At 36.7% G+C, this 23,933-nt stretch overlaps 2 protein-coding genes and 1 non-coding gene across 7 annotated transcripts in view; 1 reads left to right on the plus strand and 2 right to left on the minus strand.

Moving 5' to 3' along the window:
- Positions 1-1,544, minus strand: part of LOC110459559 (general transcription factor 3C polypeptide 1-like) — a 36,765-nt gene extending 35,221 nt beyond the window's left edge. Inside the window, exons 1-2 of the mRNA XM_021511889.1 lie at positions 1,435-1,544; positions 23-99 (exon numbers count right to left, since the gene is read on the minus strand). Of these exons, the coding sequence (XP_021367564.1) occupies positions 23-80 (58 nt within the window). The 5' untranslated portion in view covers positions 81-99; positions 1,435-1,544. The remainder of the gene's footprint in view (positions 1-22; positions 100-1,434) is intronic.
- Positions 1,545-8,894: 7,350 nt separating this feature from the next.
- Positions 8,895-8,966, plus strand: Trnap-ugg. The gene has a single exon. It is a non-coding gene; the product is annotated as a tRNA-Pro (tRNA).
- A 3,384-nt stretch (positions 8,967-12,350) lies between these two features.
- LOC110459544 (S-adenosylmethionine mitochondrial carrier protein-like) lies at positions 12,351-23,908 on the minus strand. Of its 5 annotated transcripts, none has more exons than XM_021511863.1 (10): positions 23,787-23,908; positions 20,649-20,729; positions 20,159-20,315; positions 19,131-19,240; positions 18,686-18,790; positions 17,284-17,376; positions 16,580-16,649; positions 15,762-15,826; positions 15,396-15,469; positions 12,351-13,702 (listed from the first exon to the last, which is right to left on the minus strand). In XM_021511863.1, exons 2-10 carry the CDS (start codon positions 20,679-20,681, stop codon positions 13,588-13,590), a joined length of 822 nt encoding a protein of 273 aa, XP_021367538.1. In that variant the 5' UTR covers positions 20,682-20,729; positions 23,787-23,908; the 3' UTR covers positions 12,351-13,587. The 5 variants fall into 5 exon arrangements, with proteins under 5 accessions (XP_021367538.1, XP_021367537.1, XP_021367540.1 ...); XM_021511862.1 differs by having other exon boundaries at positions 23,707-23,908; XM_021511865.1 differs by lacking the exon at positions 23,787-23,908 and adding an exon at positions 21,261-21,643.
- Positions 23,909-23,933: the final 25 nt, after the last annotated feature.

Raw genomic sequence — 23,933 nt, forward strand, 5'->3', positions numbered from 1 at the left:
TATTAATGTTACTTTTTCTTACCATCCAATCCTTCCAAGGCAACTTCGTCTCTGATGGCTCCCAAAAAATCGGTATCCATCTTGTTTAACTCAAATTATCTAAAAATCAAAAACACATTTATTTCAACAGTGTTAGGTACTGATGGGAGATGACAGAGCTGGACTATAAGCTGGACTATGAGCTAGAAAAAAATATTTAGTAATTCAACTTATCTATTTACTATTTTGATGTTTCTCTCACAAGTGTATACATTCACATTAGATATGTTTTACAAATGAGAAACACTCAACATATGTACATGGGCCATATCTATGGAAGACGAAATAGGGATTATAGATTTTTCAATATTATTTTCAAAATAAGTATTGTTTTTTAGAAAAAGTCATTCAGATTCAAATTAAATTACATGCAGTTCTAGTTGGACCAGAAAAGATTCCTGTCCTATCTAAACAATGTAGGATAACTTTGGTAAACATCACTATATAGCTAGTATCCTGCAGACTATAAGTGATTTTTGTTTCTTACCTGTTTGTTAAATTATTCACGGCTCTTTCAACATTTGGAACAAATGTGGGTCATTTAACTTAAAATAATTTAAATAATAGGCAGTAGTGACTCAAAAGCTTATTCAAAATGTTCACTAAACCTGTTTTATTTCAATCAATTTTTTTACACAAAAATGTTGTCTGATGTTTTAATTAGAAAAGAACCTATATTTACAGCCTTACACTAAAACTTTATATTACAAAATGTCATGATCATATCTAGTCAGTTGGGTGAATCATAAATAATTGGGATCAATACAAAAATTAGCCCAAGTTTCCTCTGATCCTGAAGCAAGACTTAAGACATTTTGTCATATAGATGTCTGGTGTCAGGGCCAGAGGAAACTCGGTATATACAAAAATATGAATATACAGTAGTCCTTCCATGGAATTAGATAAGATTGCTATCGAAGTCTGTGGTCCGTCTCAACTGACACACTAAGATCATATACTACTATTATATATATAGTATATATATACACATCGCATTAGTGTGGCCAGCCCCTGTGTTGTCAGCAATATATTATATAGACCGCCTTTTTCTCCAAATTCAATCTGGCAACAACGCACTGCGAATTACAAAGCTGGCAAGTGATTACAATTTCAGTTGCATCATCAACTGAAAAATAGATTCAAAATAAGTAAATGGTCAAAATTAACCAATACGAACAAACGTGTTGTTAGCGATTGCATTACACTTTCCGCGATCAAGTTCAAATGTGAGTCGATAATATCTAGACTAGATATCAACATCAGCGACATATCACGTCACATTTCATTTCAAGTCCGATGTCCATTGCAAGGCTCGAAGATCGCTGACAGTAAAATCTCTGGGTGATATATTTTGTTCTCTAACATATATACTTATAAGCTGTTTACGTTTCTCACCGTGTTAGTATGTTAGAACGAAAAGTATCGTAAAGTTGTCATTTTCAAAACACTGACAGTTTCAGCATGGCAATGTTTTCATGCATGGCGCCATTTTGTATATAGTTCGGTCGCTTTCGTGTGTGTTTGTATAATCGGTAAACAAATCTGAAATGTTCCGAATGTGTAATTTTCGCGCGAAACTCTGTAATTCAATTAAATGTTGTAATCAGACACAAATTGCATATAATTAGCATTAAAAATTACAGTCAAAGCAATATATTCCCCTGGTATTCGGTATTTTACTTCTATAAACCAGTACGTATACAGGATTAGACGGTCCTCTCCATGATTCACTTGACTCAGAAATGTAAGATTATATCATACATACGTATATGTTATTGTAGCACATAAGTAGATTACATTATCATAATATAGAAAATAAATGTAAGTTGTAATGGTAGAGACACTGTGATTTCGTCCAATCAATAGTTTAGCTCTAGAATGAAATACACGTCGTGGGTTAATTTCTAATCTATTTAAATCAGTTTTGTATTTGATGCGTATATATAATATATTTGGGTAGCATTTCACTAATCTATATTACATGTAGTCCTCACCGTGAAGGAGTTTCTCCTAGATGTTGAATTTATCCATTGTGGAAAAAAGAGTTTCCTTAATTTCCCTTTTACGGATTTTGGTGACCATATCCGAACATAATTTCTCACAAGAACAACGTTACGTTCCTAATCATAGATATATATACACCACTGGTCATTTTATAATTTTATCCCGTGCGAAGCGCGTTTGCGGGGATATTATTGGGCTCCGTCCGTCCGTCTGTGCGTCTGTGCATGTTTTTTCCCCGTTACAGAGCTCTAAAACCGTTCAAGATAACTACTCAAAACTGTGAACAGTTATTAAGCTAGTACTCTAGTAGTGCCTTTTGCTGTGGAGAAGTTCCCCATTTAAATACTTTTTCTGTTACCATGGAAACAGATAGGCCAAATAACAGATTGGCATTTTCCGGACCAGAGCTCTGAAACCGTCCAAGATAACTACTCAAAACTGTGAACAGCTATCAAGCTAGTACTCTAGTAGTACCTTTTGCCATGGAGAAGTTCCCCATTTAAATACCTTTTCTGTTACCATGGAAACAGATAGGCCAAATAACAGATTGGCATTTTCCGGACCAGAGCTCTGAAACCGTTCAAGATAATTACTCAAAACTGTGAACAGCTATCAAGCTAGTACTCTAGTAGTACCTTTTACTATGGAGAAGTTCCCATCTATAAAAATACTTTTTCTGTTACCATGGAAACAGTTAGGCCAAATTACAAATGTCAGTTTTATGGATCATGACTCCAAAACCGTTCAAAGCAACAACCTGAAACTTTGTATAACTATCAAGCTAGCATTCTGGTAGTGCCTTTTGCTACATCCCCAATTTCCAGGGGTTACTCTCACGTTCGCTTGTCATGGCAAAATTGAAGGCTCGATGTGCACCACCTTGTTGATGAGACAAGAAGACTAGTTCGATCCTTTGATGTACATCAAAAGATTCTCGCGGTCACGTAACGGTAAATATTGACGGGCTTTGAAGTCGGGCGTCTCTCCTTTGTAATCTTCAAAGGACGGGTATCAGCCTAGCGATTGGTCAGTTTTTCTTACCTGAGAACAGCTATCTTCGTGCCTTCAATTTTGCCATGACATATTCCAGGGGTGTAGAGAGCTATTATAGCTAAAAAAAAAATAATTTGGTTACTATGGAAACAGATAGGCAAAACTACAAATTTTGTTGTTTCACCACATGTACTGAAACTTTGTCCACTTATCATCCTATCACTCTAGTTAGGCAAAACTACAAATTTCACGTTTTAATTTGAGGTTTCTGAAGCATGATCTAAAAACTATTAAAAAAAACAAAATTGAAATTTAACCTAGCACTCTATTGGAGCGGTTTGCATTCAAGATGTATACAGGAAGTTTTGTACACTTATGAAGCTATAGCTAGTGCTCTCATCAAGCCTTTTTTGATGGGGAAGTCATCAGTGTTTTGTAAAAGATGATCTACATCAAAATATCGGTAACAGCGGTGGAATGGAGTTAATACCTGTTATTGTAATATTAACAAACATATAATTATATGATTGTGCATGTCTTTCTTTTAAACAGCGGGGGGCGGGGGATAATGACACGCTTTGCGTTATCTTGTTTGAAATTAAAAGGTCCTGCTCAGCATTGTAAACATTGGTTTTGCTTTCTAAACGTTTTCATTTATGTGATTGTCAAAATTTAATTGCACCAATATCTTTTTCATTCATTATAGAAATTAGTTCTTTATCATTATGCTTATATTCAACAGCCAGGATGACTCTCGTCTTTCAGTGGACTTACCGATGTGCACGTGTGAAGTATCTGCTTTACGGGTGATTTTCAGAAGCTGGTCTTCAGTCCACTTAGGCAATACCTTTTACTATTTTTCCTCTGTGATTAATTTGGAGAATTTAGTATCGTCTGTTAAGAGATAGGAAAAAGAAGCGGACCCAAAAATGATCCTTGTGGAATACCCGAAGTACACTTTTCAATTCCGAATCCTCACTATTGAGTTACCTATATATTCTGTTGTCTACATCTTGATATAGTTTTAATTCCTCCATCAATACAGATGGTTGTGGACACGTGGAGCGGCGGGGTGCAGCATGATGCAAGTAAATAGATACTTTTTTTATATTTTATTTTTATATAGGATCAAAGAGGTTTAAAACGGAATCAGTTTGCCGTTATGTTGTTGGTGTATGTCTTCCATTATGTTGTATGCGGCGGTGCTTGTTTTGAATTCTTCAAATGTTGTGTATTAGTTGAATGAAGTTAGAAGGGTGTTCCAGTATGTGATGATGTAAGAGAAGACGGAAGTATTTCAGGTTTATGTCATTGGATGAGCGGTGTGTAACTAAGAATGTGTTTGTGTCATAACTTCTCCTTGAAACCCATATGGTCAAGAATGGTATGAGTTGACTTATAGCATGGTTCAAATGAACGACCTTGACCTACATTAAAGTCCCCTGATGAATTTTAAACCAAGAAGGTATAGTCGTACTTCACATATAGCGTTTTCAAATTGATGACCATGGCTTTTGTTCAAGGCAAAAAGGGTAAATTATTTTAAAAGAGGTTTGAAACGGAATCAGTTTGCCGTTATGTTGTTGATGTATTCTTCCATTAATGTTGTATGCGGCGGTGCTTGGTTTGAATTCTTCAAATGTTGCGCATTGTTTGAAAAGAAGTTAGAAGGGTGTTCCATTGTGTTATGGTGTAAGGAAGACGAAGTATTTCAGGTTTGTGTCATTGGATGAATGGGTGTGTAACTAAGGATGCGTCTGTGTCGTAACTTCTCCTTAAAAACAATATGGTCAAGAATGGTATCAAGTTGACTTATAGCATTGTTCAAATGGACGAACTTGACCTACAAATGTCATCAAAATCCTCTGATGAATTTCAAACCAGGAGGGAAAGGTCGTACTTCACATATAGCATGCTAGAGTAAAGGGCTGCAATTTGTTTTCAAATTGATGACCATGACCTTTTTTTCAAGGTCAAGGCCATAGGGGTAAACTATTTTTAAATGTTTCAATTTCTTCTTCTAAGCTTAAGGTTTGAATGGTATTTGAAATATTTGCCTGACATGCTTGGCTAATAGACTGGCTATCAAGTATATTCCGATAAACCATATCTTTCCACCATCTTCATCACAACTTACCAAGTTTGTTTAAATGGATAGCATGGAGCAAGTTTGAATGAGTTAAGTCGGGTTAAATCTTCCAACAAAGTTCCATATAATACAGAGTAGTGGTATTTAGCCTTTAATGTTACCTACTGTAGTGTTATTTGACCTTGACTCACTCTCAAGGTCACGGATGTAGGATGTGCTTGCCAGCCCCATTGAAAGACAAATGAACATTGTGCCTCTGGTTATACTCAGCATTCACTTTGTTTGTTTGTTTGTTTGATTTTGTTTAACGTCCTATTAACAGCTAAGGTCATTTAAGGACGGCCTCCCCTGTGTGCAAGATGCATGCGTGTAGTGTATGTGTGTGTATTTTGGGAGGCTGCGATATGTTCGTGTTTGTCTTCTTGTAATAGCGCGGAACTGATGCCGACTTTATAGTGCTACCTCACTGAAACATACTGCCGAAGACACCCAGCAGGACGCCCCACCCGGTCACATTATACTGACAACGGGCGAACCAGTCGTCCCACTCCTAATTTGCTGAGCGTTAAGCAGGAGCAGCATTCACTGTTTTAGGTGTTAACGTATAGAAGTAACACTGATTAACATAGCCAACAAGTAACTGGCTGAAGGTAAAATGTATTTTTGAAATAAAATCTCAGTTTTCAGTAAATGTACTTTTCTCTCATCCCTGTGACAATTTACAGAATTTTCCTTCTCACCTATTAGATAGAGATATCCACACTCCCAGTCAGGGAGAGAGACGGGGGGATTCCCCTGTCATAACAATTGTATGATGTCGGTCAACAATATAATCACATCCACCATAGCAGATCACCGAAAATAACTCCATGAAACTACCACTTGTATTTGATGTGGGAGAAAACTGTTCATTCCCCACTTTAGGAGTAACACAGAAAAAATCTCAACCCTCTGAGTAAGATTCTTAAATGTCTGGCCCTCAGTAAAACCTCAGGCTAGACATTTAAGAACCTTATCCATTGGGTCGAGATGTTTCTGTCTTGCCCCCAAGTAGGGAAAAGATTATGCAGTGTATTAATCTTACACCCCATTTCATGTGTATTCCATCACAACAGGACAGCATATTCCGTTGGTGCGTTGTGGAAATTGCGATGTTTTCAGGATTTTTCTTGTTTTTTTTTCTTCTGGTCATTGGAATGAGAGAAAAAGAGTCAATGCAATGTTTCAGGCCTTCGGCTCGCCTTTCTACAGCCTCATCTGGGAAAATTGTCTTGATTATTTGTCATGTCCATTTACAGCATGTGATCATTGGAATGGACGTTACACAAATCAAGACATGTTTTATTCTCAGTGAGACGAGAGAAGGGCAGGAGCCCCAAATTTGTCTTCAATGCATAGCATTATATGGAATTTGTTAATAGAAACTTAGACTTCATAGAGAAGGGCAGGGGCCCAAAATTTGTCTTCAATGCATAGCATTATATGGAATTTGTTACAACATACGTTTCCCTCTTGAGACTTCAAAGTTATTGGTTGCCTATTACACACTTTCTCCCTCATTTTATATGTTGGAAGATGGAGTATAGAATATGGAGTATAGAATATGGAGCATAGAATATGGAGTATAGAAGATGAGTATAGAATATGGAGAATAGAAGATGAGTATAGAATATGGAACATAGAAGATGAGTATAGAATATGGAGTATAGAAGATGAGTATAGAATATGGAGTATACAATATGGAGTATATAATATGGAGTATACAATATGGAGTATACAATATGAAGTATACAATATGGATTATAGAATATGGAGTATACAATATGGAGTATATAATATGGAGTATACAATATGGTGAGTATATAGAATATGGAGTATAAAATATGAGTATAGAATATGGAGTATAGAATATGGAGTATACAATATGGAGACCGAGCATAGAATATGAAGTATAAAATATGAGTATAGAATATGGAGTATAGAATATGGAGTATAGTTCTTCCTTGAAGTTTCAGGTTAATGTCTGTGTCTCCATTGCTTACTGTCACTGACCACACCAGATGCAAAAATCAAACTCATTATGGAAACACGAAAATATAAAAGTAAACACAAATTTATATATAAATATTTCTTCTTGTTTTAATTTGTGTAACACAGCTTGGACCTTAATAAATTCATACCTGGTACACAGTCTTTACTTTGTGTATGTACCCAGTTCTCAAAGTATCCAACTGTCTTCTGTACTCATGGGAAATTGTTTTACATTGTATTCTGGAACCAATAATAGAACAATTCTTCTTAAATTTCCATGCCATTGAGCAGTTGTTTGTTCTGGCCAATTTGTACAGTTTCTAAAAGTTTTTCTGCCACAAATTTCTGTTCTGTGTCATGGAGTGCCGTGATGAAACTGTCAAATGCCCTGGGCCCTCGTCTCACAAGTATGTCTAGCAATTTCACGACTTTGTCTCGCCTGGTCTTACAAACTTCTACATCCTCTTTCATATACATAGTGAGAATTTCCTCCTGGTGAAGAGAGTCCACTACGGATTCCGGCGTCAAGTTTTCAATAATGAAAGTGTAGTTCTTCCTAATTGCCTCTTTGTGATTCTTTTCCATCATTCACACCTTTAGGCCACCTAATTAAAAAATGACCAGCAGTCACAACATCATTGTTCCGATGTTTACTTGGTGTGTATATTGGCACATGTCATTTCCTTAAATGGTACATGGGCTATCTGAAATCAAAGTAAACAGTATATTAGATATATGAATCATTCATTTTGAAAATATATCAAGCAAAAATTGTGGGGAAAACGCAAGATTTCAACTGCCCTCAACTCCAAAGTGTTACTGCCAAAACTACGAATTCAAAGGAAAATACAATTAATGATAGAAATGTGTCTCTCAGTAAAGTGTTTGGATATGTATGCATCTATATGGATGTTTCATGTAAAAAGAGTGTTCTGTGATTCAAACCTTTCAAGTAAAAATTATATAGAGCATGGGAAATCTGACTATGGGAATAAAAATACCGGATATACTTAAAGAATGTTGATATTTAAATTCTGTGTTACATTTAAACATTTATTGTATTACTATGTTTTCCATTGTGTAGCCACGGAATTAGATTAGCAAAAGTCCGTGGTATAGCATAATTATGTGCTCATTCAAAAGCTTACCTTTAGCTGTCCAATATGTTACCTGTAGCCGTCCGATAAGTTACCTGTAGCTGTCCAATGAGTGGATTTTTGTGTACTTATTAGACAGTTACAGTTAACTTATTGGACGACTACAGGTGATGCATATGAATTCTGGTTGATATGATAAAACGCAAATGTTTTAAATATAATTTAGTGCTAACCTGGCACACAGGCGCTTGTATCTGGTATTCAATACCTGAGCTAAAATCCAAAATCCACTAATAACATATATGTTATATAAAATTAATATAATGATATATATGTAAGTATTGGATTTTGGATTTTAGCTCCTGCAGGTATTTTATACACAAGCGCCTGTGCCTGGCCCCAGTACCGTTATTTACTAAAAAAAATGTGGTGCACTGTTATCAATTATTCTTAAGAACTCGTGAAAAGCTTAGTAAGGAATTATCTGAAAATGAGCTTACCTACATTTGATACGAGCATACACACACGTACGAGTAGGCCTAGTTCAGGAAGGATTCCCCAAAATTCTGCCGGAAATGGTCGATAATGAAAGTAGATTTTCTCTATATATTTACATTGTTTTGTCCCTTTAAATGTATGGCGGCTTGTTGGTCTAGGGGTATGATTCTCGCTTTGGGTGCGAGAGGTCCCGGGTTCAAATCCCGGACAAGCCCAGTATTATTTTTCTTCTTTTATTTTTTTTTTATTTCCTTTTATATAATATGATCAGTGCCTCACATGTTTGGTGTTGTATTATTGTTTATTACAAGAAATCAAAATTCCACATTATTGATTTTATTCTCACAAAACAACTATAGGTTTCGGTTTCCTCACTTTCAACTCTTTGGATAACTTACCTGCTAGAAGTTGGTAATTAACACTTTTTGTTAACCACTTCTAACTGGAACATTGCCAGGTATTTCTGTGGTCAATCTTCTATGCTTTACAACATAATCTTCCATTTGTGATTTTTACCAGTCGGAAACACGAATAATGTATTCCCATGAGAAACATACCAGTACGGTTTTATTGATATAATATCTAAAAGATGTGAGAGAAAAAGTTCCCCAAACTTGTGATGGTTGATTATAATGTTTCTCTAATTGTTGTTAGTTATAGGCTCACCTGGTCCAAAGGATCAAGGTGAGCTTATGTCATACTGTTGCGTCCATCCGTCCCTACGTCAACAATTTCTTTAAACGACTTCTTCTTAACCATTGATTGGAATTCAACTAAATTTGACTGGAAGATTCTCTAGGCGGTGGGGATTCAAAATTGTACAAATGGTGGGGCTGACTCCCCAGGGGGCTGAGGGGCGCAGTAAAAAAGGGTCAATTTGGCTATACTGCTTTAAGCGACTTCTTCTCTGGAACAAAACGATGGATATCAACCATATTTGACTGGAAGTATCCCTTGGTGGTGGAAATTCAAAATTGTACAAATGATGGGGCTGAGGGGCGGGGGCCAAAAAGGGTATTCGGCTATATTGCTTTAAGCGACTTCATCTCTGGAACTAAGAGATGGATATCAACCATATTTGACTGGAATCATCCCTAGGTGGTGGGGATTCAAAATTGTACAATTGGTGAGGCTGACCCCCGGGGGGCTGAGGGTGGGGCCAAAAGGGGGCAATTTGGCTATATTGATATAAACGACTTCTTCTGTAGAACAATGCCATGGATATTGATCATATTTGGTCGGAAGCATTCGTGGGAGGCAGGGATTCAAAATTGTTCAAATGGTGGGGCTGACCCCCGGGCTAAGGGGTGGGGCCAAAAAAAAGTGTATTACTTTGAAATGGTTGTGATCCTCACCATATAACCATGGTATACAATTGCTGAGTATAAAGAGAAGAATGCACATTAGCTTCCAGGATGACTCTTGGGCCTGGCCCCACCCTCGGAGACATAGTCCCTGGGCCATAACTTTAAAACTGTTGAGATCCCCACCCCAAAACTATTTATGCAAATGCTGGGCATAAAGAGACGAATCCAGTCATGATATCAGAATAGACCCTGGAGTCTGACTGAACCCCTAGGGACCTAGTTTCTTCGTCAAAGCTTGGAAACAGTTGAGAGGCCCCCCGTATAACCGTATATACAATTGCTGAGTATAAAGAGATGAGTGCACATATGCTTCCAGGATGGCCTTGGGGACTGCCCCACCCTTGGAGACTTAATCCCTGGGTCATAACTTTGAAATGGATAAAATCCCCACCCCAAAACTATATATACAAATGCTGGGCAAAAAGAGACAAATGTAGTCACGATATTAGAATTGATCCTGGGGTCTGGCCACAACCCTAGGGACCTAGTTTCTGAGTCAAAGCTTGGAAACAGTTAAGATTCCCACCCCATAACCATACATGAAATTGCTGGCAATGAAAAATCTAATACAGATATGCTTCAAGGATTGGCCTTGGGGTCTGGCATATTCCTTTGATCTCATTTGGAGAATATTCTGCCATGATTGCTTAGGTATCCAGGTGAGCGATACAGGCCCTCTGGGCCTCTTGTTTTTCAAATTGCAATAGACACCTCGCATCTTTATAGAATTTGAAAATTAACTATTGAAAGTTAGATAAACATTATATTAAACAAACACTCGTTGAGGAACCTCTGTATAACCAACCCCGAATGTTTAATGTTATAAACATGTAATATTACAGTAAGTGAATGCTCAAGATGTATGATGTTGTTTGAAGGCCATGCAATCTAATAAGTTACATGTTCAATGTGTTCTGAGTTCAGGGTCTATACCTTTCTGTGTGTGATTTGTAAACCACTCAAACCAATTATCAAATATACCACAAAGAAGCCTAATTACTTCAATTAACAAATATTTTATTGATCTCTCACTGATTATAACATCTACAAGTCTTTGCCATGCACATTTCATAAAATAGTCTGGCATGATTAACTCCTTCCCGCCTGAGGACACATTTGAACCCTCTAAATTCAAAGGCTGGAATAGTCCATTATGAAATTTCAGGGGTGAATGAGATAACCTCAGGAAAACAAAGAATCATGTTTCCCTACTGTAAATGTTTAATATATGCTACAAAATTTACATGATGGTATTATTACACTGTAAATGGTTTGATAAAATATTTGGATTTTTAGAAATGTAATTTAACAATAATCTTAGATTCCAAACCCCTACATTATTACAAAACTGCGACTACAATGCCTCCCCCCTATCCCCACCAACGTATTTCATATCAATTTCTGAAGAATCCTAAATGCATTTAAATTCACTTTATTTTCAAATAATTATAAAAGCATCCAAAAATTAATTATTTTTTATAAAACAAAAACCTTACCAAGCACAATTGATTCATATCATGGAAATTAATAGCAAGCTTTTATAACTGTTGTTCGCGTTTTCATTGATTCATCTACAAGGGAGAAAATCTTGAAATAAACATGTGTATAAAGACATTTCAGTATCAATCAATCAATTATCCAAACATTTTTCACAATTCAATAATAATTTAAATGTATATGCAGCCATACGAACACATAATCATACATGAAAATAATTTCGCTACCCTCATCTCAAGCATCTATCTTTGCAGAAAACAGCAGGGTATAATGACAAATGTTAAACAAACCAAACCAGACCTTGGTTCTTACAACACACTAAATTATCCTGTCATATATCACAGATTCATAAGACCAATTAAAACAAAACATTATCATAGTTCATATTTATACATATATACGATTCATCAAAACCAACACGATAACATTCAAACAAACAATTCTAATAATCAGTCATCACCCCATATCATTGTACAACATATATTATGCTAAATCTATTATGTCACATAAGCTACAGTTAAAGTTTTAGACCAACTACAGGATACTGATACCTCATAAGAAACTGTACTGGTATCTGTCAAAATGTCTAAATCTGGTGTCAGGGCCAGAGGAAACTCAAGCTAGGTACCAGACATGTATCTGTCAAAATGTCTGTCTGGTGTCGGGGCCAGAGGAAACCCGGGGTAGGTACCAGACATGTATCTGTCAAAATGTCTAAGTCTGGGGTCAGGGCCAGAGGAAACTCAGGCTAGGTACCAGACATGAATCTGTCAAAATGTCTAAGTCTGGTGTCAGGGCCAGAGGAAACTTAGGCTAGGTACCAGACATGAATCTGTCAAAATGTCTAAGTCTGGTGTCAGGGCCAGAGGAAACTTAGGCTAGGTACCAGACATGTATCTGTCAAAATGTCTGTCTGGTGTCGGGGCCAGAGGAAACTCAGGCTATTGTACAGGATATTCCATGAGATCATTATTAGCTACATGGTAGATAGGCAGCTAATACAGTACAGTGTGAAAGGCCACATTTTAGGACTCTGAAGGGCAAAGAAACTGCATTTTATAATTCCAGAGGACACTGGAAATAAGAAATCGATGATAGCTATACCATCTTATATTGTTACCCAAAATACCATGTAACAAAGCTGTTATTGTTCTTAGCTTTTTTAACCTTCAATGGTGATTTCCAATAGTCAACAGTCAGGTGGCGCAGTTGATAGTCCACTTGCCTTTCACCAAGGCAGGTAAGTTTTGATTCCCCGATCGGATGTGAAAAGGTGGGTTTTCTCTTGTTACTCATTTCCTCCTACATTGAAAACCCCTCACATGCTAACATCTGGGCCAACAAGAATGATTAATATAAGTGGAACTAACTTGTTTCATAATTGTTATAAAATAAATAAAGTTTACATTCAATAGTCAACTTCTCAAATAATTCTCTTCTGAATATGAGGCAAGGTGCTTTGCTCCTTTTAAGTTATCTCCCTTTGTCCAGACACTCGCTGAAAGGTTGAACTGTTTACCTGTTCAATCCCTTATCAATAATACCTTAGTATAATATTTATGCTGGATATGGCAACATAAATTCTTCTTTACTTAAGAAAAGTTGTGAATGCTGTCTGGAATGGATTTTTATACACAGCATTACCTGGTAAAAGTAACAAGAGATACAAGATCCTTGAATAATTCCTCACCTGGTTCTGTTTATTCTAATTCTAACATATTTGATCTGTGACTATATGGTTCTCATAAATCTTGAACTCACAGTTCTGTAGGTTGATTTTTTCACCAGTTCGGATGATTTCAGAGACTTAACATATGATAGTGTGTGTTACAAATATGAGTTTTTATCATATCCTAAATACATTCAGTACAATCTTTTTATTGGAATAATGATTTTTGATATTACATAAAATTCAATTATAACATTCTATTTAATGAGTATCTTAAAACCAAAAATTAAACTTAAGCCATGGTTATCTTTCTTCACAGAGGTCAATTATTGTGACCTTGACCTTGTCATACACCCCCAAAAACACAGCGCCACCTATGGAAATCCACATCACTCTCGGTAACAACCCCGCAAACAGACTGGAAGAAAAAACACAGCATACTCAAATCTGTATTCTCCATTGTAAACAAAAACATACTGACCATTGATAATATTAAATCAAGATTACTAAAACAGGAAACATTCTACTAACATTGCACTACACCGCCCACAGTAGCATTGTTAAGGAACATGCAAGAGGAATGTATGTAAAGGCGGCATTCAGTTTGACAACCACTTAATTTGTTTCGACTCCAACATTAAACAAGAGGCCCAAGGGCCTTAGCGGTCACCTGAGTTATATCATAGATACTGGTAGCTTTATCTTATTGTTTAGATGTGATGTGGAAATCAGCATGTAAACCAAGAGAAATACAATACTTGTCATGTCATCAAAGGATAAGAATTGGAAAATATTGGTAAATGTTCCATTTGGGGCCCCGCCCTAGCACCTGGGGATCGGGCAGGAATCCTAATTTTACAATGTAATACCTTCATTCACCAAAGATGATTCTGACTAAGTTTGAGTAATTTTCTGCTGAAAATGGATAAAATATACCCAAAAGTGTTATTTCCCTATATAAACTATAGTAAACTTTACCCCCTCCCCAAGGGAGAGCGGATAGCTCGGGGTCCTGAAATTTACAGTTTAAATAAAGCCCCTGATGATCTTTCTTTTTATGCACTGAAATTGAATGTAGTACCTCTGAGTCTGGAGAAAAAGACTTTTGAAATATTGGTTAGTTTTTCCTTTGGGGCCCCGCCCTGGCCCCAGCGGTTGGGGTAGGAATCCCAATTTTACAATTTGAAACCTTCTTCCTCCAAGGATAATTCTCACCAAGTAAAATAATTTCCTACAGAAAGTTGTCAAAATATACCCAAAAGTGTTATTTCCCTATATAAACTATAGTAAAATTTACCCCCTCCCCAAGGGAGAACGGATAGCTCGGGGTCCTGATATTTTCAGTTTAAATAAAGCCCCTGATGATCTTTCTTTTTATGCACTGAAATTGAATGTAGTACCTTTGAGTCCGGAGAAGAAGATTTTTGAAACATTGGTTAATTTTCCCTTCGGGGCCCCACCCGGGCCCCACCCTGGCCCCAGGGGTTGGGGTAAAGAAGAAGTTGAAAATGTAAAAACTTTACGCACGACGGACGACGGACGAAAAGCAATTAGAATAGGTCTTGAGCAAAGCTCAGGTGACCTAAAAAACTCTTTATATTATATTCATATATGTCGGTGTCTCAAGGTAGACAGGTTATGACCTGTAGCATTAATTTTGGGGCGACAAAAGTATTAATGGAAATTTATAATGATAGATCTATTTTGGGAGATTTCCATGTCAAAACAGGACAAACGGGAGATGGCTGTTTTGATGCTAAAAACTGGGAACCTCCCGGTCATATCGGGAAACAAAAAAAGTATGTTATAAACAACAACGTTAATAATCAAGAGATCAAGAAGAATCGCTGCAAACACTAACAGCTTACACACTGGGAAATATGTATTGAATGAAACCGTTATAATTTTAAGAGTGTCTATTATCCAACATTGTGTATGCTCTTAAAAATTAATTATGAAATATATGGGTTTACTTCACACAAAAATTCACCTGTCTTCAGGTTTTACACCTTATGAAAACAATTGATCAGTTAAGTATCATCCATTTTCGAATTTTGTTTTAAAGTTTACAACTCGGAAATCCAAATCATCCCTGGTAGTTTTTTACTTACCCTTTGGGACCTCTTTCTGCGTAAATTGTTTTTAGAGCAAAATGAATATTGCCTGTAGCAAGTGGAGTTCCCGTCTGAAATGAATCACATACCAGGAAATAGAAATGGTGTTCAACCGAAAAAACATTAAAAAGTTTCAACTGATTGCCGTTAAAAATACTTATAAGGATGAAAACACAGCTGCATCAAAGCAAAAGGGAGTAAGTAGCAAAATCTTTGGCCCTGTTATATGTCACGTTTCATAACAAGGCTGTGTTCCGTTTTGAAAGAGTTACTCGACATAATTCTATCCTTTTCTGCTATTATTTGGTAAGATTTGCTATTAGTGTCACTACAAAGGGATTGGAGGCTGTATTTAATACATACTTTTGCCAACATGATCCTTGTCTTAGCCACATCAAGGGGTGTGGTCACTCCTGCTCCTATACAACCTTTAAGGAGAGAAAGTTACTGAAGTCAGTAGAGATATCCATCTCTTAATTGGCTTTGGAGATCTGCAGCACTTGTTTGAAATAGCTGACGAGATATCTTCTAGTCTGAAATATCTTCTAGTCTCAGATATTTTCTAGTCTGAGATATCTTCTAGTCTGAAATATCTTCTAGTCTGAAATATCTTCTAGTCTCAGATATCTTCTAGTCTGAAATATCTTCTAGTCTGAAATATCTTCTAGTCTGAGATATCTTCTAGTCTGAGATATCTTCTAGTCTGAAATACCTTCTAGTCTGAGATATCTTCTAGTCTGAGATATCTTCTAGTCTGAAATATCTTATCTTCTAGTCTGAGATATCTTCTAGTCTGAGATATCTTCTAGTCTGAAATATCTTCTAGTCTGAGATATCTTCTAGTCTGAGATATCTTCTAGTCTGAAATATCTTCTAGTCTGAAATATCTTCTAGTCTGAGATATCTTCTAGTCTGAGATATCTTACTACTTGAGTTGGACATTGTGTACATTGCCTTAACTGTCACTGATTTTCATACACATTTGACCAGATTTTAACCACTGTACTATTGCGCCTCATGAACGGCATTCAAATGATTTTATAATCAACTTTATCCAAGAAATCCTAACAAAATATCGTAGAACAGAATTTAATTCTATCAATGTGAAAGTACCTCTGAGCTTCAAACTTAGTTGTAGTATTGTATTTAAATGTGATAGCATTATTAAAGCCGAGTTTTACCTGACACAGCTCCACACATTGCAGACTGCCACGGGTCTACAGGTTTACCCTGGTAGGACGACCATCGCATCTGCAGGTAGGAAGGAAATACCATAGGAAGCTGTTACTTTAAAGCTACCTACAAGACATTGATACAGTCGGCACTAACTAATCCAGCAGTCATTATTCATTTTAGTGATTTGTGTATGTAACCTCTCAAATTTATGATTCTATTTATAATCTTTATGCAGTCCAGCTGTTTTGCAATCTACTCATTTCTGTAGGTGATGTTCCACTGCCTTAGCTTCCACACATAAGTAGGTTGACAGGAAATTCATCCCATTTTAACTTTTTTTTTCTGAACATATTAGTCTGTAAACATGTGATCTGATTTATGTTTTTATAGAATCAATGTACGATTCTGCGCTTATTTTTTGTCCTGGTCCCCTAGCCAATTTGTATTACAGGGTTAATGTATACACCAGTAACCTCATTCTGCCTCAGACCTGTCGACCAGCAGGGCCATAACATATAAGTACATGTACAAGAAAGTTTAAACATACAACCAATCCGAGAAAGTTTTCATACACTAAATAAATTGCAAGTTTAAAACCTCAAAAGAAAGTCCCCACAAATATTTGATGTCTTCATTACATGTTTTTCAAAGTATCAACCATCAAATTTAAAAATTATAATAAGATCAGATTATTTTGACAACTGCTTACCTTGAGATGTTCCCATATGGGGAACTGTATGAAAGAGAACGGCATTTCCCTGATCACAGTACTGAAGTAGCCGCGGTACAACCCTAGAAATCCCTGTAAGGAAATAACATCAACTGTACTGAATGAAACAAAAACTTATGTGTATGAAAATTAAGATAAATAGTGAAGCATAACATCCAAGTCAGTCACATTTTCCAAATTACCTGAAGACATTTTTTCAACCCATTCTTACCCTTATCATAGTATACATGTACCTGTCAAATATTTGACCGTCTTATTCCTAAAATCATTCTGATATTTATAAGTACAAGTGGTTTACTTGTGGAAAATAATTTAGATATCGTTTATAGTGCCACATTAACTTGAAAAAAACGCCCAAACAATGATCTGTATATGTCCTGAGAGTTAACACTATTATATCAAGTCTTTAACAAATTGCCAGTACCAGCTGCACTTAACTTATGGTAAATGACTGGTTATCTATACAACTACATGTACCCGTACAACCTTTTGATGTTCTGTAGATAGGGTCTGAAAACTTTGTCTTTGCCGTTCAAGGCAAGAAATGAGAACTGTGGTCTAGTACCTGGATATCAGGTGTGGTCAGTCTAGTACTTACCTTCTATTTGAGGGTGGAGTATGGACAAATATGTCAGGTGTCGTCAGTCTAGTACTAACCTCCTGTTTGAGGGTGAAGTATGGACAGATATGTCAGGTGTGGTCAGTCTAGTACTCACCTCCTGTTTAAGGTGGGAGTATGGACAGAGATATCAGGTGTGGTCAGTCTGTCAGGTGTGGTCAGTCTAGTACTCACCTCCTGTTTAAGTTGCGAGTATGGACAGAGATATCAGGTGTGGTCAGTCTAGTACTCACCTCCTGTTTGATGGTGGAGTATGGACAGAGATGTCAGGTGTGGTCAGTCAGTACTCACCTCCTGTTTGAGGGTGGAGTATAGACAGAGATATCAGGTGTGGTCAGTCTAGTACTCACCTCCTGTTTAAGGTGCGAGTATGGACAGAGATATCAGGTGTGGTCAGTCTAGTACTCACCTCCTGTTTGAGGGTGGAGTATGGACAGAGATGTCAGGTGTGGTCAGTCTAGTACTCACCTCCTGTTTGATGGTGGAGTATGGACAGAGATGTCAGGTGTGGTCAGTCAGTACTCACCTCCTGTTTGAGGGTGGAGTATAGACAGAGATATCAGGTGTGGTCAGTCTAGTACTCACCTCCTGTTTAAGGTGCGAGTATGGACAGAGATATCAGGTGTGGTCAGTCTAGTACTCACCTCCTGTTTGAGGGTGGAGTATGGACAGAGATGTCAGGTGTGGTCAGTCTAGTACTCACCTCCTGTTTGAGGGTGGAGTATGGACAGAGATATCAGGTGTGGTCAGTCTAGTACTCACCTCCTGTTTGAGGACTGACACAAGTATTGATCGTGATGTCAGGTTTGAGTTAGCTTGAGCTCTCTGTTTCACAACCTCCACTGGAACTCGAAGAAAGCAGGCTGACTAAGGGTAAAAAACAAGCTTCAATGAATGGGTTTAACGATATATTAAAATAAAATGTTAGTTGTGACAGACACTGTTATGTTGTATGTTATGTAAGCAAAGATACAAGTTTGCGACAGCTGTGATTCCACTATTGAGAGGTCATGATAGACATCTTGGAAAAACTAAGATCTAAACCTTACTCGCATGTATTACTCCCATAAACTAAGAACAATGTTGGCTCAAAAGGACTCAAAGTATAGCCCTAAATGATTTGACAAATTAGAGCCCATGGCAGCCATCTTGGAAGAAACTTCCCCAAATGTAGCCTCATCATGTTTGATGCTATTTGTGTACTTACCACTTCCCCTAATGAGGCCCCCATCATATGTGATGCTGTTGCCCAATTCTCACCTAGAGAATTTTGTATCACTGTCTTTGTCAGCTCATATGTACAGAAAAACAGAGCAGCTAAAATATACAAATCAAAAGTATTAACACAGCACAGGAAGCATTTGTTGTTTTATTATGAATTACAATGGAGATTTGGGAAAAATCATACAGGTTAAAAAATTCATTTTTAACTGTCAGATGAAATATGATTAGCAACTCTGAGATGAAAATGCCAACTCAAATAAAGTGAATTAATAGGCTATGATATTCCAGTGTGATGGCCAGATCACAAGCGGACACCGCCCTAAGTATGACCAAAGCTGTTGTGAAGGCATAAAACTAATCCACCAAGTCACTCAATCATGGACATTTTTACCCGTAAATGTGAAATTCCAATTGGAATGATCCCTGAATCAGTAATCTTTTTGAAAAGTAAACCATTTGGAGAGGAAGGAGTTGAACTTTTAAAAGGGGACCAATGGGCCTGTATTGCTATAAACTTTTAACTGTGATTGAATTCATTTTGAACCTGTGACCTTCGAAGTTGATCAATGTCACATTTATTTTAATCGACCAAATGCCATTTCTCTACACATTATGGATCTTTGTTGAAAGTAACATATATAACTAGTCTGTTCTTTAAAGTCATTCAGTCAAATCCCACTCTTTATATTACTTTACACTATTAACATATTGCTACATGCCAAATATAATTATAACCCTAGGCCTCCTGGTCATTCAGTAGAAGATAATGAAAGGTTTACAAAAATTAGACCAAATTTGGTCAAGGTCATCCATTTGAACAAACTTCCCAGAATGCTATGGCCCAAATATCATTATCCTATAGGCATCTTTGTTATTCAGACATTATAAAGCTATAAATTCTCTAGCAATTCACATCACATTATTCTGAAGCTTTCATTGGAAATTAAGATATATAAGTAGCATGTCCACTTTGTTCTTTAGACTGACTGTAATAAAAAGCTAGATTTATACCTGTAGGTGCTGATCCAATCACTACGGGAAGTAGGCCGGAGTAAATTCCTCGGAATCCACCAGCCTTCCAGAAACCTTGTGGACTCTGTAGGCGGGTCTTGACGGTATCCAATGGAAACAGCGACAGATCTACAGACACACCAGCTGATGCTCCAGCCTATCACAGTATAGAAAAGTTATACCTACATCCAACTACTCTCTACTCCAGCAATATTAGAAGTTTAACATGGCGAGATACCTTTGACAAGCACATATTAAAGAACTGTCCTACATGCCAATAAATTGTTTGACCCTGTATTTTTTTTCTTTTTGCACACAATTCTTTTTTATATGCAAACCTTTATCTTTTTTGCAAAGGTTCAAGTTTTAAATTGTAATAAAAAATCAAAATACTATTTCGAGAAAATAATAGCATACATTATTTTCAGTCAACCAACCCAATAAATATAAGATGAAAATAAAATAAATTACACTTTACTAAGATACTGACCAGTAAGGCCGCCTTGAAGTTAGTCTCGGTCATGTTGAAAGTGTGGTAGGCCGGTCATATACAGCTTACATCTCTCACAATCTGTAAACCAACAATGCACGGATGTGATGTCAAGTTGTCAAGAAGATCATCGAGTCTGATTGACCCCATACATTTGTTATTACAGTCTGCAGTGTCACAGACTGCTCTCGAGGTGCATACCCAAACACAGAACATATAAATTATCGCTGTCGTCACTGAAACGCAGGTGGCCTAGCTGGGGGTAACAAGTGGAATGGAGTTTTAATATCTGACCTGAAAAAGATATCTTGTATCTGAAACGAGCGTGTGTTAACTTCAGTGATCTTTGGCAGTGGTGTACAGTTTCCTAGACTATTTAGAGTACAAGCCCACATTCTACCAGCCCACCTACGAAAATTTTCATTAGTCTGCCTACTATCACAAAATGTATTATTCCTATACCTATGGAATTGCACACTCCAGCTTTGCATGTTTCACCTTTACCTGTGCTTGCAGTACGACTGTGTCCTGGTTAGACTTGGATAAGATAAGTACTGTCAATTTTGACATCTAAGTTCTCACACAGCATAAACATGTATACAGTATACGTACTTCAGATATGTTTTATCGAACAGTCACAACTGGTGAAAGCAGGATGCATCTCCTACTAACTACTTCATAAGTGTATGGAAAGATTGTACACTTCCTGTGAGGTTTCCTACTTAAATTGATAATATTGCGTAACTACAACTTTCCAAGTATACTCCGAACATTCATGCATCATGAGGAAGTTTTTAATGTATTTTAACAAATGTTTTCGGCACATCGTATACTACCAGCTTAATAATGTTGAATTTTTAACAAGCAGGTCTAATGTAAAATTGATATAAGGTTGAATATGATGATTGGTCAGGCACCCTTGTATTGTTATAATATCTATATTGTATTCAGCATTATCGATATATTAAATATCTGCTGTCTAAGAAAGTAAGAATTAAATTATATGAATTGCTTCATTAGAGTCTGTGTTGACTGCATATATGTGTAATAAGTGCGGAAAATCCCATCAATTTGATTTGGACAGGTGTAACAGGAGAGGAAAAATGCATGACCTGTCCGGGTTTTGGAACTCAGGACCATCCAAACTCTAGATGGATGCTCTACCAATTGAGCTACCTGGTCGCAGATGATTGATCCAGTCCAGTTGCGCTACATTCCTCCCTCCTTTTTTTAAAGTCTTCGCCCCAGGCCCCGCTTGCACGAAATTTCTTAATTCTTAGTTCTCAATTTTCAAACTAAGTACGTTCTTATCTGAGAAGTTCTCAAAATTGGCTTTCTCAAACACGTTCTCAAATATTTGAGAACGTTCTCAACTAAGAACGTATTTTAAGTTAAGCATATACTCAAAGTTAAGCATTGAGGACTGAGTTAAGAAGTTTCGTGCAAGCGGGGCCAGAAGACACAGTTATTTACAACCCAGGTTTGGGTATCTAATTACCAAGTGTACACCAAATGCTTGAAACAAGGGTTGGTCACAGTCACCACTGTAACAGGAGAGGAAAAATGCACAGCCAGACCGGGGTTCGAAAACCCGGGACTCTCCAAACTCTAGACGGATGCTCTAACAATTGAGCTATCTGGTCACTGATGATCGACCCTGTTCCGCTACACAGGATTTGAACCCAGAACCCTCCAATTACTCTAGCTGGACAACTCTACCAGTTGAGCCACCTGGTCACTAATGATCAACGGGCCAGTCCAGTCCTATTAAATATAAATAGTCTTTGATGCCCCTAAGAAGAGACAACTAAGGTTTGTATATCCTCTTGCAAAAGCATTCACCTGGCACACTTGAAACAAGGGTTGGCAAGCTCACCAATTTTGTATTGATGTAATAGGAACAGAAATATGCACTACCAGTCACTGGGATATCAAATCCAGGATCCTTCCAACTCTAGACATACAGACAGTCAGACACTCCAGTCTACCAACTAAGCTACCTGCGTATACCCTTAAAGTAACAGACATAAAATTGATCATCACTGACTTAAAGTTATATATGAAATAACAATTTAATATACTGTGTCAGCCGAAAGTACGATAACTTTTAGCCTGCAGCTCATTTACAATTTTCTTTAAATCTTAGTTGAAAATCTCAGCAATACATAACTTCACCTCATAGAAATACATACTTTCAAAAAAGTAATTAAACGAAAATCTTTTATTTTTTATTTTTTGAAAGATTTTTTAACAGTACATAATCAATACATTTACAATTCAGTTTTCCATACACATACACACACTCATTCCATTTCTAGTCATTAGCCAAAGTTCAACACTATATTAAAGATACATATTTTTTTGTTATGTTCTATGTAGTTTTAAATAGTGTAACTGCATATAATTGTGATATTTAAAGAAAAAAATCAATCTATACTTGAATTCATGAGTAAAGTCTCTCATTATTGTTATTTTTATTATAATATTATATTAATATTGCCAGGGACTTTGACCAGTTTTTGTAACTATATATCCATATACATATGGGGCAAAGAAGTAATATATGGATATTGTAAACATTTACAAGTAGAGTATAGATATCACAAAAAATCTTTTTACCAAACAACAGGGGGGTGGGGCCAAAATTATGAGGAGGGAATGGAGTTTTTCAAGCAGAACTGTCTGCAAATCAGATTTGAACATTTGACCTCAAAGGACCTTGACATATGTTTTAATTAAAGTTATTCATAACTACAAGAAGTAATTACAGATCCTATTAACCAATTAGTGCCAGCTAGAATCTGATGAAGCTTGATTCAATTGAAACTATTAATATTGAACTAATGGAGTCAGCCAAAAAAAGTTCAAGAAATTTATCTTGAATGACCTTGACCTTTTAGTTTTTAATAGTCAAAACCCTACTTGCAGGTGGGTGTTTGCATGGTGTAATGATGTGGCCTTTCTTTTATGAAAAATGTCAAAAGCTGTTACTTCTTTTAGATTGTGTTCAAAACATGTACACTGTAAATGTATTTATATATAGTCTATATGTACTGACCTTTGACCTTTATATATCGAACTAGTCGACTCGTACAATATCGTTAATCCATAGATGAATGAACTGCCAAGTTAACCAACCTGACGAGAATCACTTGATTTTTCTGTGTCGGAGGTACACCACAAATATTTGTAAATTCTCGAAATCCTTCGCTGACTCTGGTAAAACGTGTATATAAAATGTGTGTATACCAATCCACGTGTGTTGAGAGACTGGCGAACAGGAAG

Source organism: Mizuhopecten yessoensis, unplaced genomic scaffold, assembly GCF_002113885.1.
Source record: "Mizuhopecten yessoensis strain PY_sf001 unplaced genomic scaffold, ASM211388v2 scaffold10107, whole genome shotgun sequence".
NCBI classification, from domain to species: Eukaryota; Metazoa; Mollusca; class Bivalvia; order Pectinida; family Pectinidae; genus Mizuhopecten; species Mizuhopecten yessoensis.

Coding starts and splice junctions, on each gene's coding strand:
- LOC110459544 (XM_021511863.1), bottom strand. CDS start 20,681: ATGACCGAGACTAACTTCAAGGCGGCCTTACTG. Junction 20,316..20,648: donor ACTTCAAGGCGGCCTTACTG/GTCAGTATCTTA, acceptor ATACTGTGATAG/GCTGGAGCATCAGCTGGTGT. Junction 19,241..20,158: donor GATTGGATCAGCACCTACAG/GTATAAATCTAG, acceptor TGTATATTTTAG/CTGCTCTGTTTTTCTGTACA.